A 14,902-nucleotide genomic window follows, 5' to 3' on the forward strand; every position below is an offset into this window, starting at 1 on the left:
ACCCTAATTTCCTTTTCAGGACTGTAGATGTCATGTCACTCCCTTTCTTCCCCAGGTGTTCAGCTCCCGACAGGCACTGAACGGCCACGCCCGCATCCACGGTGGCACCAACCAGGTGACCAAAGCTCGGGGCGCTGTCCCCTCTGGGAAGCAGAAGCCGAGCAGTGCCCAGAGCGGGTACTGCTCGGTGAAGAGCTCGCCCTCTCATAGCACCACCAGCGGCGAGACCGACCCCACCACCGTCTTCCCCTGCAAGGAGTGTGGCAAGTAGGTGGAATTGGACCGGGGACCGGATCTAAGTGTGCGATGGGTAATGCGCTCTGTGGGGGCCGGGCCAGGAGGGCCCGAGGTGTCTTCAGTTAGAAAAATAACCTGGGCTCTGAGTTCTCCCTGATACCACCCAGGGGGTCTGCATGGGGCCTCGGGGGTGTGCACTTTGTCTCTGACTTGGGATTTGGTCATTCTGGTGTCTCACAGCCTAATGAGGGTGGATGTCTTCAGAGAGCAAACCTCTAGTGACAACATTTTACTCTTTTCCAAAAATGTGGGAAATGTAAAATTTTCCAACTTCTGCCCATCACTCCCAAACCATATTCATTGGCATTGCTCTCTTTGCATCCCTGTGAAGTTTGAGAATGGCTCTAAGACACCTACTCAGGAACTCTGTAGCAGAGATGGCTTGCCTTCCCCTGCTGTCATTCCTGTGCCCAGGCAGACATCACCAATCAATCGCTGCACTTTTGCTACCACTGTAAGACAAGACTTCAAACCCTTTTCATCATAATGCTTCAAGCGGGCCCAATCAATTGATCAGAGTTGACTCGTGAGAGAACACCTATTTAGCATCCCTGCCCTTTTAAGTATGATTTAAAAGGACAGCGAAGAGGGGGAAACTGACAGTGGGTAGTAATAGTAACAGCTCGCATTTACTGAGCACTTATTTTGCCGTATACTTCATGTGCATGAGCTCACTGAATCCTCACCCAGCAACTCCAAGTTTTTATACTTGTTTTACAAATTTGGGTTGAAAGTTAGGTGAAATGACTTGCCCCACGTCACACCACTCATAAGAGCAGAGCTGGGATTTGAACCCGGCTGTGTTCAAATGCAGAGCCCGGCTCCTGACCCCTGCTCCCTCCTGCTGGCTTGCACTGTTCATTTATTTACTTTAGAGAGAAAATATCATTGGTGGTAAGATGCACACGGTTCCCTCCCACAGCATCCAGTACAGAATTCCAGTTCACTCCCCAGTGAGCCTGCCCGACTGGCAGGGGTCAGGTGAGACGTTATGAGTGACATCCTTTAGGACCCTCGCCGAGTTTCTCTTCCCATATTCTCCAGTGCCTCACACGTGAAGAGTGATATGACCGGGAGAGATGGCCACCAGGTAGCTGCTGGAACTCTACCAGGAAAACACCCCTAGTTGGGTGAACAAGACCAACTTTACGATACACATTCTCGTGGGCTATTTCGAGGAACTTACTAGTTGCTGCCCCTTATCAGGCACTCACCCCCTGCCTGGCACTCCTTTCAAGGATGTTTGCACGTGTTGGTTAATTCAATCTTCACAGGAGCCTTGTGAAGTAGGTCCTTTTAGTAGCTTCTTTTTTATAAGCAGAGACACAGGGCACAGAGAGGCTAAGCAGTTTGTCACGGTGCATAGCTGAGTGGAGATCGACAGCAGGCAGGCTGGCCCGACCCAGGTTCTTAGCCCCTGAGGACACCTGACTGCTCAGCAGCCCCCACCAAAGGGAGCTGGAGCCAGCGGCGCGCTCCCTCTGAGAAGCGCAGAGGTGGGGCAGGCGGGTTTAGGCGCCAGTCCCCTCCTCTCTGCTCTGATGTCCTTCGGAGCCAGGGTGTGCTGTCATCTTCGTGTCACGGGGAAGAAGTGCCCCTGCAATGATCATTAGGGTTATTGGCTTGAAATAATGAACCTCCTCAGGCTGACTCCTCACCTCCCACCTGCTTGCTTTGGGGCGGTGGGGGTGGGGGTGTCGGGGTCTCACCAGTTTCCTCTGAGAGGAGACGGCACTTCCACTCCTCTGCTCCCGCAGGGTGGAGACAAAGGGCATTTTAACAAAAATTCATGTTTCGAGCTTTCCGGCTCTCCCAGGGACATCTGGCTCATCTTGTCTTTATGTTGCTTGGAACCCTTTCCTACCTTCACTCCAGGAAAGATTTATATGGAAAATAGAAGTAGTTTCTGTGGTTTTCCCAACTGGGAATAACATTAGGCAAATGGTTGCAGAATGCCTTTTAGCTGCTGAAATTCAGTTTTCCGTGTGTCCAGTTGTGATTCATCAACTCTGACTCTGGTCTTAGGAATCAGCTTTGATTTTTTGTTTTTGTTCTTCCCTCCTTTAGGAGCTCAGCAATGAGTGTAGAGCATTTACGCTGTCCCCACTCCATAAGTAGGCAGTCTCACCTCTAGGCAAGCTTTCTGAAAAAGATCCCGATAGGGCACATTAACATGAAGGCCAGACGTGGCTGTGTTGCAGTAAAACTTTCTTTACAAAACCGGCAGTGGCTGGCCGCACTGGGCCCGCTGACCGTAGTCTGCAGCCCTCTTATCCCAGGGTTTCTCAGCCTCAGCACTGATCATTTCTTGTTTGTGGAAGTGGGACTGCCCTCGGCACGGTAGGATGCTTAGCATCATCCCTGGCCTCTACCCACTGGATGCCAGGAGTAACTCCTCCCATAGTTGTGACCATCAGAAATGTCTCCAGACATTACCAGATGTTCCCTGGGGAGCAAAGTCACCCCCAGCTGAGAACCACTGTTTCATTCTTAAGGAAACGGTAGAAAACAATGATAATCGGCCAACAAGAAGGGGTCTCAGGTGACAAAGACTGGTGGCTGCAGCTCAGAAGTCAGGTACAGCAAGGACAGAGGGGCCATGGGCTTTGGCCACACAGTTACTGGTGACCTTGAGAAGAGCACTTGGGTTGGAGTCGAGGGGACAACAGTCCAGTTGGTGCAGATCCTGAAGAATTCTGACTGCGGAAGAACAGGGCCGGAGGCTGGGGCGGGGGGTGATGGGTTGTTTCTGATGGGAACCACCGGAGCTCAGTGGCATGGCTTGGGGACTCTCAGGTTGGTCGAAAAGGCTTGGGTAGTGATGGACAGAGAGAGGGCCTGTGTTCCAGACCACAGATGGACAGGAAGGCCTTTGAGGGTTTTCCCACAGGAAGGAGGCCGGACACACCGTAATGTGTCTCTGTCCCCACCCCCTTTCCTTGCCATGCTTTGAGAAGACAGAGGAGAGGTGACAGGTCCCAAGAGGAGGAAGTCCTAGGAGCTAAGGAGCCGAGGACCCTGTCAAAGCCAGCTCAGACAGAGGCCCGCCACGCGCCCCCTGTGCTCGGACCTCCCAAGTCTCACACGCTGCTTTTTCTTCACGTTTAGAGTCTTCTTCAAGATCAAAAGCCGAAACGCACACATGAAAACGCACAGGCAGCAGGAGGAACAGCAGAGGCAAAAGGCTCAGAAGGCGGCTTTTGCGGCGGAAATGGCAGCCACGATCGAGAGGACTACGGGGCCGGTGGGGGCGCCGCGGCTGCTGCCCCTGGACCAGCTGAGTCTGCTCAAACCCATCAAGGACGTGGACATCCTCGATGACGACGTTGTCCAGCAGCTGGGAGGCGTCATGGAAGAGGCCGAGGCCGTGGACACCGACCTCCTCTTGGATGATCAAGACCCCGTTTTGCTTCAGGGGGACACGGAACTGTAAAGGCCTGCTTGTCACTCAGAGACGGCGAAGCTCGCGGCCTCCTCCGTCTTCACGCATCAGGAAGCCTGGACTGCCTGCTTGTTCTGTAACCATTTTAAACTACCTGTTTAAAAAATGGTCGTTTTATTCAGGTTTAGAAGAAAAAAAAATCCAGTTTCTTTTCCTTTTATTTAAATTTGTTTTCTTGTGGGAGGTTGGGGGGAATAAATCATTGGCACAACTCTCTGTAAGAGGTGTTTCGTCTGGGCTGCATTCCCGTGAACTCACTCCTGGCAGGGGGTGAGCCCGACGCTGATGTTCTTTTGCTTTCAGATGTCAACCCTCCCGACTGCCTTTTGTCCCAAAGCTTGCGGTGCGTGTGCGTGTGCGTGTGTCCGTGTGAAGCAGGCCGCCCTCCTCTTGCTGGGGCCTTGGGCCATCCTTTCCCACCGAGAGTTATTTTGGTTCTGCTCTGACCTCACTCTGTAGCGCGCCGTGAACTTGGCGTCTTCGCCGGGAGACTGTGCTCGCGGGTAGCTTTCCAGAGAGCTAAGGAAGCCCTCGTGCCACGCTTGCCTCCACACACAGGTCCTTTGAAGAGTTGGCCACTGGGAGAATAAGTTTGCTCGCTGCCTTGCCTGTCACTGGCCTGTTCCTAGGAACTGATTACCGCATGGTTTCAGGCTCGCGCTCCCCCGAGGGGAGTTGCTGAAGACCTGGTCCATGGAGCAGTGTGGCGGCCTCTTCCGTGCTCACTGTGGGTGGGCAGAGCTGTGTTTCCGTGAGCGTGCACTCGAGGTCCATCTGGAAGAAAATAACCCCAACTCTTTAGTTGCCGGGGCTGTTTGTAGGGAGGGTGGTTGAGAGGCACACATTGAAGTCCCCGGAAGGCCAAGAAGTGTTCTTTTGCCCAAAAACTAGATGGGAAGAGCCCGTTCTGTTTTTGCAACACTGCTAGTGGTCAGTGGAGTCCTGAAACGACTCTGTGCCATTCCGAAGTCCTGTGAAACCTCACTCACTTGGGACTTTGCTGTAACTCATCTGTGCTGGACCGAAGTTTATCTTGATGCTAACCATGAAGAAAAGGGTTTTCTAAGAAATTTGATAGCAAATTCAAGGGATGTAGCACTAAAGGCCAACAAAAATGGTTTCACATACCACTTTAGCTACAATGTTTGCATTCAAACAATGAATGTATTCGTTAGTCATTTACCAAAGCACTTCTACAATCTTCCAAGCCACATAACTCTGCCTCCTCCTGTCCCTGTCATCAGGGTTTCTGTTTGTACTTGAAGGTAATAAACCTGTAATCCTTCAAAAATGCCATGTAGCTCAGGCTTTGAGCTGAGTCAGACGGACCTGTCCCACTGTTGGGGCAAATGAGCGCGCCTTCAGACGGGACAAGGCCCGGCACAGAGAGGACCGCTCTGGTGGGGAGGGGGCCCCTGGAATGTGTGACTCCCGCCCCAGGTAGGCTAGTTCCCCAGCTCCTGTGGGTGTAGCCATCATGCTGGGCCGCTCTGCTGGCATGTTAATAGCTTAACATTAGAGGCAGTATCAGCGGAAGCAGGAGGGTAAGTTTGTCTCTGCAGAAGCATTTAGCACATATTCATGGCCCTCGGCGGCCCCACCCAGGCAGTGTTCTCTGAATCTCAGGAAAGCCAAGGGCAGAAGATAAATACAAAGGTTCTTTTCATTTCAATCGTTCTGTTTTCAGAAAAGAGATCTTGGAAGTTTCCTTTTTCTTTAGGGGAAAACGAGGTGTTTTATTTGCTGCCGTTTCAGACAGGTCATTCTCGTATGTTCTGAGCCCAGACCTGCCTGGGCACTGCATCACCTTCACGGCCGAGCTGTCTCAGAACCATCCCAGGGCGACACTGGCCGATGGCCCCTGTCCCAGTGACCACTCCCCTCTGCTTGCGGATGTCTGAGAGTGATTCTGGAAAGGTTCTGCTATTGGGATGTACGAAAGCTTATCTAACAAAGGAGCCAACACCCAGAAAAATGTTTATAAAGCAAACGTATTCGTTATGTTTGGAGACTTGCCCAGCCGTTCCAGTTTTAAACATGAAAAATAAACTTGAGTTGCCAAGGCAAAAAATATAATGCACAATATAACTTTGATTTTCCATGCAGTATAGTGTAAGCATTCTTTGACTTGAAATAACCAAAGAACTCCTCCTTAATGAGACAGTTCAAATTCCTGAATTAGTATTTTTGGACAATATCAACTTAAAAAGAATTGACTTCATAGTAGAACATTGTGCTTTTTTTTTTTTTTCTGAAACGATTCTGCCTGCATGTATGTGTTGTGTTTTGGCTTCCCCCCCAGCCTTCCCCACCCCAGAGAACTTCTCTTCCTGAAGGTCAAAGTCTTCAACATGGTTACTGTTTACTATCAGATGGTTTTTCATTAGTGAATTTAGATCTCTTTGAGAAAGCTTGTATATAAAAAGTTAACAGATATATTTTATGGAAAAACCCATCTTATTTTCAAATATATTTAACTGCTGTTATATTTTATTAGAGGAAGGTTGTAAATATTTTCTAGGAGTTCTATTGTAAAGAAAAGTATTTTTGAAAAAAATTAATGTAATAAAAACGAAAACATTTTTAAATAGTGGTTGTGATTGCTTCCTGTTCTGGCTTTGTTATGTTCTATTCTCAGCAGATGACTTGCATGCCTTCCCATTTCAGGATGTAATTTATTCAGGTTTGCACTATAAGTTGACATCATAATATCTAGTGTGCTTAACTGTATTTTCCCCCCCGGAATGCAGGTCCCTTGGTCCATATCAAGAGCACTATGTATAGCATATTCATAATTTTTCTTTTGTAATGTGTGTATTTTTAATAAGGATTTTATGTAACATTTTGGCAAAAAGAGGACAGTATTTTCTAGTGATTTTATAATACATTTTGCTAAAAATGTTTCTTCCTAGGTCAGTTTTTGTTAAAAGGCGAACCAAAAGTCTTATTTTACCAGGGGTTTAAAAAAAAAAAAAAGTTTGAAGCTTGAAAGCAAAGTTATATTTAAACATCACATGTAACAAAAAAATAAAGATGTTTTATAGACTTGTCCTAAAAAGGTGCATTCCTTTAAAACAAAAGCATCTGGGCATTCCATGCTGGTTTCCCCCCAAGCGATAGCATTTTCTTTAAATTATCACAATATTTATTTTCAGAAAGAGAGCCAGGAGAACTCCACTGCAAAGGTTCCGGTCAGGAGCCGCAGAAATGTGTGCAGTTCCACTCGAGGGGCATTCTTCAACTAGAGATGTAAGCAGATAGCCACTGTCTTATTTATTTGTGAAAACCTGACTCAATATATTGCATCAGCTGCTCTGAAAATAAAATGTTACCTTTCTGAGTTTCATTTGGCTTAAACATTCCTTATTTCTAGCCACGAAAATGACTTCTCAGTGCCGGATAGATGCGAATTTGCCTGTTAGTTGGCTTCTCTAGACCCGTTACAAGTCTGCTGGTCAGATTTAATGTTCACTAAAGTGCCCGCCCCCACCTGGGAGGCCGGGACTGAGAATTCTGTACTCAAGCAGTGGATGAGTTGGTGGTCTCTAACCACTAGGGGCCTCGTAGTCACACAGGTATCTCACAGTTTGCATGCATTGCTAATCTGGATTTCCAGATTCTAAAGAGTGTGTTTACTTTTTAATGGTCAACAATAAACTTCAAGAGAAATCTGAAATTCTGGATTCTATACAGAATTTGCTTTAAGTGGGGCACACCTGTGAAGACCTTGATCTTCTAGGTCAGTGGTCGGCAAACTGCGGCTCTCGAGCCACATGCGGCTCTTTGGCCCCTTGAGTGTGGCTCTTCCACAAAATACCAACTTCTGCGCATGGGCCACGAAGTTTCAATCGCACTATACATGCGCGCCCGCACGTGTTATTTGTGGAAGAGCCACACTCAAGGGGCCAAAGAGCCGCATGTGGCTCTCGAGCCGCAGTTTGCCGACCACTGTTCTAGGTTCTTTTGTTGTTTTACTTTTATTTTGGCTATCAGTGTTAAGCTGCTATTCCTCTAGAACAGTGGTTCTCAACCTTCCTAATGCCGCGACCCTTTAATACAGTTCCTCATGTTGTGGTGACCCCCAATTTCATTGTTACAAATTGAACATAATTAAAGCATAGTGATTAATCACAAAAACAATATGTAGCCCTGACGGTTTGGCTCACTGGATAGAGCGTCAGCCTGCGGAGTCAAGGGTCCCAGGTTCGATTCCGGTCAAGGGCATGTACCTTGGCTGTGGGCACATCCCCAGTGGGGAGCGTGCAGGAGGCAGCCGATAGATGTTTCTCTCTCATCAGTGTTTCTAACTCTCTATCCCTCTCCTTTCCTCTCTGTAAAAAATCAATAAAATATATTTTAAAAAAACAAACAAAACAATATGTAATTATATATGTGTTTTCCGATGGTCTTAGGCGACCCCTATGAAAGGGTCGTTCGACCCCCAAAGGGGTCGCGACCCACAGGTTGAGAACCGCTTCTCTAGAAGCGCTGCATTAGCCCGTACTGTACATTTAAGTTCTGCTTCCAGGGGCTCAGGTGTCCAATCCGAAGCCTTCTCCTACTGTTACAGTCATCCATTCAGTCCCCAGGAGCCCCGTGTACCAGGCACTGTTCCACACTGTATTATCCCCGGGGGAGCTGAGTGTATGAAAACGACTGTGACATCATTCCTTCCTGCCAAGGAATTCAATACTTAGAAAGAGAACACAGGGCCCTGGGAACTGATCCAATTCCACCGCTGGGAAAAGCAAAGGTCATGCTTTACTAATATTGTGAACTGCCTCACCATTGCCCACATATGCACAGCAATTTAGAATAGGTGCTCAGCAACAATCTGTTAAACTAATTATCGCTAATGTTTCAGGTGTGTGTGTGTAAACAAAACCTCTTCTGAAGTTACCTAAAGTCAGTTCTGAATTTCCACAGACTCAGCCACAGCCAGCTGGCTACAGTTCGCTCTAGGAATGCGGATGAGTTTTAATGTTGACACAAGCAAGACAATTAGGAAGGCATGTTAAGAAATTGAATAATATATTCCTAAGTGAACCACAGTGATCTTTGGATCGCAGATATTCCTGTATAAAAGCCCAAGGGCTGATTATGTCCTTTAAATAAGAGAGATAATCTTTTGAAAAGAGCTGTTCTCCCCCCGACCCCACCCCAAGGGAAGTGTTTGCTTCAGGCAGCCCTACATGCTTGCTTTGCATTCCTACACACGGTTACATGCAACACTGATCTCTCCTTTGGCTGTTTTGGGTCGATACTTCCTCTGCTTGTATAATTTTATTTTTGGCAGTATTACCATTTTTAACCACTTTATTGAGACGTGATTGACATAAAAAGTTATGCATATCTACTGTATATAACTTGATGAGTTTGGAAATAAGTATTAACCATGAAACCATCACAACCAAGAGAAAAGGGCTGTCTCCTAAAACAGAACCACTGGCCCTGGCCGGTTTGGCTCAATGGATAGAGCGTAAACCTGAGAACTGAAGAGTCCTGGGTTTGATTCGGTCAAGAGCACATACCTCAGCTGTAGACTTGATTCCCAACCCTGGTTCAGGGCACGTGCAGGAGGCAACCAAATGTGTCTCTCTCACATCGGTGTTTCTTTCTGTCTCTCCCACTCCCTTCCACTCTTTAAAAATCAATGGAGCCGGGTGCCATTTTGTGGCTCAGCCCATCTGGCTTTCCAGATGACCATAATTCTTTACCGCCCTCCCCCCCAAAAAAAATCAATGGAAAAATATCCTAGGGTGAGGATTAACAAAAAAATTAAAAAATAGGATAGAACCACTGGTGCAATCAAAATATAACTTAGAAATATTTGATGCACATACTTTTATTTTTCCTGGATATAAAGCAAGGTGGACTTGCATCAACTCTCCAGAATTATTTGACCTCCTACTCATCTGCATTAGGCTAGAGGTTTGGAAGGTGGTAGGGAAGAGACCTATAGTAGGCCAAGCTTCAGAACGCTGTCCTTGCCCACATATCACACCACAGAGCCCTGTCCACAGCCCTGCTGTTGGCAAAACCAGGGTTTGCCCCTCACAATGACTCGCACCTGCCCTCAGCTAGTTGGACCACGGCTGGCACCTGACTCCAAGCTACTAGGCCCATAGGCCCGTGGTCAGCAAACTGCGGCTCGCGAGCCACATGCGGCTCTTTGGCCCCTTGAGTGTGGCTCTTCCTAAGCCTTAGGAGTACCCTAATTAAGTTAATAACAATGTACCTACCTATATAGTTTAAGTTTAAAAAATTTGGCTCTCAAAAGAAATTTCAATCTTTGTACCGTTGATATTTGGCTCTGTTGACTAATGAGTTTGCTGACCACTGCCCTAGGCCATTAGGTGACATTTGGCAAGGCTTAGCCAGGAAAACAAGGGGACCAAATCAAATTCCCACATTTGAGAGTATGAATGGAGAAACTTTATGAGTCTAAGGCAGCAGGCAGTGGCCACATCAAGGCAGAGTTCTGAGGGCACAGACACTATTTGTAAGCAGAGAGAGCCCATCAATAAAGAGACCATGCTTGGCCACAGGAATGGAGAGGGTATCCAGTCCTAAAGGATGCTTTGAGTCCACATACCCAGTTGCAAGAGCAGTCCAGGCCACACATGTCTTTTAAAGTAAAAAACAAAAAAATAGGCCTGGCTGGTTTTCTCAGTGGTCAGAGCATCAGCCCGCAGACTGAAGGGTCATGGATTTGATTCCTGGTCAAGGGCATGTACCTTGGTTACAGATTCAACTCCTGGCCCGTTCAGGGCACGTGTGGGAGGCAACCAATCAATGTGCCTCATATCAATGTTTCTCTCTCTCTCTCCCGCCTCCCTCCATTTCCTTTCACTCTCAAAAAAAAAAAAAAAATCAATGGAACTAATATCCTTAGATGAGGACTGAAAAATAAAATAAACACCTTTACTTGCAGGAGGGTGGGGAAGTGGGAATCCAATCCTCACACCCAAAGAGGCTTTAAATGGAACTGAGCTGATCACAGGGTCAGCACCAGCCCACTGCACGGGCGGAGAGGCATCGAACCGGGGTCTTGAAGAGGGTCACTGGTTCGGCTGTAACTAACTCACCATATGATTTGTGTGAGTCGCTTCATCTCTGAGCCTCAGTTTCCTCACTTCCTCTTCTGAAGATCAGATTAGGTAACATAGGTGAAAGTCATCTGCAAGCTGTAATGTCACCATCATGTGGCAGCAGGACCACCCCCCCAGCTGCGGGTACCCGAAGGGCAGAGGCAGGCCGAGGAGCATCACAGAAGTTGCAAATAGACTGGTGCCAACTTGAGAAGCAGCGACAGAATTGCAGAGCTGTTGGAAACCCCGCTGGCTGAGACAGACCAGCCAGCTTGGAATGTCACAGTTCAGAGTGGGAGCCTGAAAAAGGCGCTGGGCAGCCTGTCAGGTGCGGCAGAGCCGAGCGCGGCAGAGGTGTGCACAGGTAACGTGTGGAGTTTCCACGCGCTGGTATAGGACCGCACGGGGCATTTCCGCCACACCTCTGCAAGGAATGAGTTCCAATAAGCAGAGGCCGGTCTAAGGGGCAGGAAAACTGGGTTTGGGTCCTAGATCTTTCATCAGTTTGTGTGATATTGGGCAAATCACTCTACCTCTCCCTTGGTTCTCTAGGCTGCAAATTAGGGCAGGGAAGGAAAAACAAACAAACAACTTGACATGTGCACAATACTTTAAATGCTACACAATGTTCCCACAAACTTGGTTTTTAAAAAATTTAATCTTCTTAACAATCTTGTGAGGCAGGTGAGGTGGAAGCAACTTTATGGTACAAATATCATCTATTTGCATTATTAGGTGCCAGGCATTGTACTAAACATCATACATCAGTCTCTCATTTAATCCTCATAGCAACTACTTGAAGTAGGAAATTATTATTATCATCTCTAGTTGATATATGAGACAATTGAGGCTCAGAGTGGGGAAGTAACTTGCCCAAAGTCACTCAGCTAAATGGTAAACCTGGGTCCACATCCCAGATCTCCTCATTGTAAGCCCAGCGTTTTCCATGATACTAAACTAGAGGCCCGGTGCACGAATTCATGCACCAGTGGGGTCCCTCGGCCTGGCCTGCGGGATCTGGCTGAAACCAGCTCTCCAACATCCCCCGAGGGGTCCCAGTTGTGAGAGGGTGCAGGCCAGGCCGAGGGACTCCACTGACCAGCCAGACCCCAGCAGCAAGCTAACCCACCTATCAGAGCGTCTATCCCCTGGTGGTCAGTGCACGTTATAGCCAGCAGTTGAGCGGCCTTAGCATATCATTAGCATATTATACTTTGATTGGTTGAACAGCAGACCTGTCGACCAGACACTTAGCATATGAGACTTTTATTATCTAGGATGGTGTATGTGAAAGCACTTGCGGGAAACAAAGCTCCGAGAATTGCACCAATGGAAGAAAATTTTTATTACAGCAAAACCCAGTTACAAGCCTTTTAGTTGGAGCTCAATTAGAGTAGACGTTAATAACCAGACACTTTTGTTTATAACACCTTTTGGCTGTGGTCCTCAGCCGGACCCCAGCAGCAAGCTAACCCACCTGTCAGAGCGTCTATCCCCTGGTGGTCAGTGCATGTCATAGCCAGCAGTTGAGCGGCCTTAGCTTATCATTAGCATATTATACTTTGATTGGTTGAACGGCAGACCAGTCGACCAGACACTTAGCATATTAGACTTTTATTATCTAGGATGGTGTATGTGAAAGCACTTGAGGGAAACAAAGCTTCAAGAATTGCACCAATGGAAGAAAATTTTTATTACAAGCCTTTTAGTTGGAGCTCAATTAGGGTAGACGTTAATAACCAGACACTTTTGTTCATAACACCTTTTGGCTGTGGTCCTGGGTGAAGGTCTGAAGCACTAGAGTATCCTAAGGAAATGAAGACTTGGGAAGCCCCGTGGGGCAGTGGTGCACAGCATGGCTGACGGACAAAAATGCCAATTGGTGTGGGGGAGGAAGGCAGGGTTAAGGACATAACTACAAGGCTACAGAAATAGGAAAACAAGTCAACCATTAATCCTCTACCCAGAGATAACCGCTGTCAATATATATATTTTTTCCAAGCACGTGTTTATGTTTGCCTCTAAAGAACAGGAACCACACAGGACAAAAAACGATTTGTAGAGGAAAACACTGCGGGACCTTGGTAACTATCTACAAATGGGCTGAAGGGACCTCACCGAGCTCGGGTCCCGGGCCGGGAAGCCGCCTGCATTCTCAGTCGCGCCCTTAAAAAGCACGGAATTCTATCTCTATGGTCGTTCCGGTGCCGGAACAGAGGGTACACTCTCTCCTGTTGCGGAACTCTATGGGCGAGGACGCACTGTGACCCGGAAGCGATCCTGGGACGCCGACGGCAAGATGGCGGCGCGAGCAGCGCTCGGGGCCTTGTGCCGGCGTCTCTGGCAGGCAGGTACCGGGCAGGCTGGGGGGACTAGGCGGGCCCGCAGGGACAGTTGCCCCCTCAGTCTGTCTGACAGCCGTCGTTCCGGCCACCAGGAGCCTTCCCCGATTTTATTCCGCATCTCGGCTCGTTTGCAGGACGGTAGCAAGAAAGGGGTTGGTTTTACCTCGAATTCTCGCACGGGATAAAACAGAAATCAGGGCAAAGGCAGGAACAAAAAGAATGACAGAGCTGGAAAGGATGTTGAACATCATACATTCCAACTTCCTCCCCTTTTATGTTTGCAAACTAAGCCGAGGCTCCGAAGACAGGAAACTCGCCTGGAGACAATTCGGGGCTGAGGTCTCGATTCTCCCCGCAGACTGAATGGAGACGCTCTCCTCCGGCCCGGGGTTCTGAGGTTTAGGGCCCCGTCACGGGGGTTGGGGGTTGGGGGACATAGGCTCCGCGAGGTTCCCTGGAGAAGCAACAGCTTAAGCAGCGGTCCTCGAGGTTTGGGGTCTCGGCACCCCTTTACACCCTAAAAAAGGTCAGCTCCGGACAACTGGTTTTTGTGGGTCTTGGTTACCGATATGTATTTCGCTTATTCGAAAATAAAACTGAGAATCCGAAAAGTGCTTACGCCTTGAAAAATAACACCAGTACGCTCCTTACATGTTAGCCTAATGGACATATTTGTGACAATAGTTAAATTTCCCAAAACAGTTAGTGAGGATGAGACGACTGGCCGTGTTTCATGTTTTCCCAAATCTCTCTAATGTCTGGCTGAATGGGAGACGGCTGGAGTCGCGCATCTGCACCTGCGTTCACACCGCCATCACTCAGCCCCTGGAAGCGTTCACGGTGAAGGAACGAGGGTGAGAGGCGCAGTGGAAGCCGCAGTGTTACTATGGAGTCGCTTCCGCCTTCCGGGCCCGAGGGTGTGCCGGGGTCCGCGGGGCAGGGGTCCGCAGGGCACACTTTGAGAACCGCTGTTCTTAAGACCAGCCTGATGGTGTGAGAGGTTGAAATGTTGAACCAAGACACTTACCCAGGTACCCTTTAACCTCCTCAAAAAGAAAACTAAGAACTTTTGAAGGTTAATTTTGGCTGTAACAGCGCATAGCCCCCAGCTCTCAGCAGCAGGGGTGTTGGCCTTGGCCGGGTAGCTCCGCTGGTGGGAGCTGGTCCCAGGGTTTGGGTTCGATCCCATTCGGGGCGCCTACAAGAATCCACCAGTGAATGTGTAAGTGGGACAGCCAAGTGATGTTACTCTCTCTCCTCCCATCCTCGCAGTCTCTCCAAAAATCAATACGTTTAAAACATAAGTAAGTAAAAGCAGAGGTTGATACTGGGAGAATAGAAGTGGCAGGTGTACAACTGAATCAGTGGGGTCCCTGGCAGACAGGTGGGGAGGGAGTTTCCATGTGGCTATGGGTGAAGAATGGCACTTCCTACCTGCTATCGTACCTGATTGCCTCCTCTTTTTGTCTTTCCCCTGATCCAAGGGAGAATGTTAAATAACATTTATTTATATTAAATAAAATACTTAATTTGCTTCCATCTTGGGTTAAGAGGGGAAGAAGGACCATAAACTAAGAATAGGCCTTTTAACATATTTAGATGACCTTCAGTTGTTATCATTAAACTTCACTTGTGCTAAACAGTTATTCTCATCTTCAGAGTAGGTTTTTTTTCTTTATTGATTAAGGTATTACATATGTGTCCTTATCCCCCCATTGCCTCCCACC

At 48.0% G+C, this 14,902-nt stretch overlaps 2 protein-coding genes across 3 annotated transcripts in view; both read left to right on the plus strand.

The window, feature by feature from the left end:
• Positions 1–6,244, plus strand: part of TRERF1 (transcriptional regulating factor 1) — a 212,641-nt gene extending 206,397 nt beyond the window's left edge. The window contains exons 18-19 of the mRNA XM_014532964.1: positions 56–267; positions 3,406–6,244. Coding sequence (XP_014388450.1) covers positions 56–267; positions 3,406–3,730 — 537 coding nt within the window. The 3' untranslated portion in view covers positions 3,731–6,244. The remainder of the gene's footprint in view (positions 1–55; positions 268–3,405) is intronic.
• Positions 6,245–13,079: 6,835 nt separating this feature from the next.
• Positions 13,080–14,902, plus strand: part of MRPS10 (mitochondrial ribosomal protein S10) — a 12,416-nt gene continuing 10,593 nt past the window's right edge. The window contains exon 1 of one of the 2 annotated variants that reach the window (XM_005885789.2): positions 13,080–13,177. In XM_005885789.2, coding sequence (XP_005885851.1) covers positions 13,130–13,177 — 48 coding nt within the window. In that variant the 5' untranslated portion in view covers positions 13,080–13,129. The remainder of the gene's footprint in view (positions 13,178–14,902) is intronic. The other variant, XM_014533006.1, reaches the window with a different exon arrangement.

The sequence above is a fragment of the Myotis brandtii genome, unplaced genomic scaffold, assembly GCF_000412655.1.
Source record: "Myotis brandtii unplaced genomic scaffold, ASM41265v1 scaffold929, whole genome shotgun sequence".
NCBI classification, from domain to species: domain Eukaryota; kingdom Metazoa; phylum Chordata; class Mammalia; order Chiroptera; family Vespertilionidae; genus Myotis; species Myotis brandtii.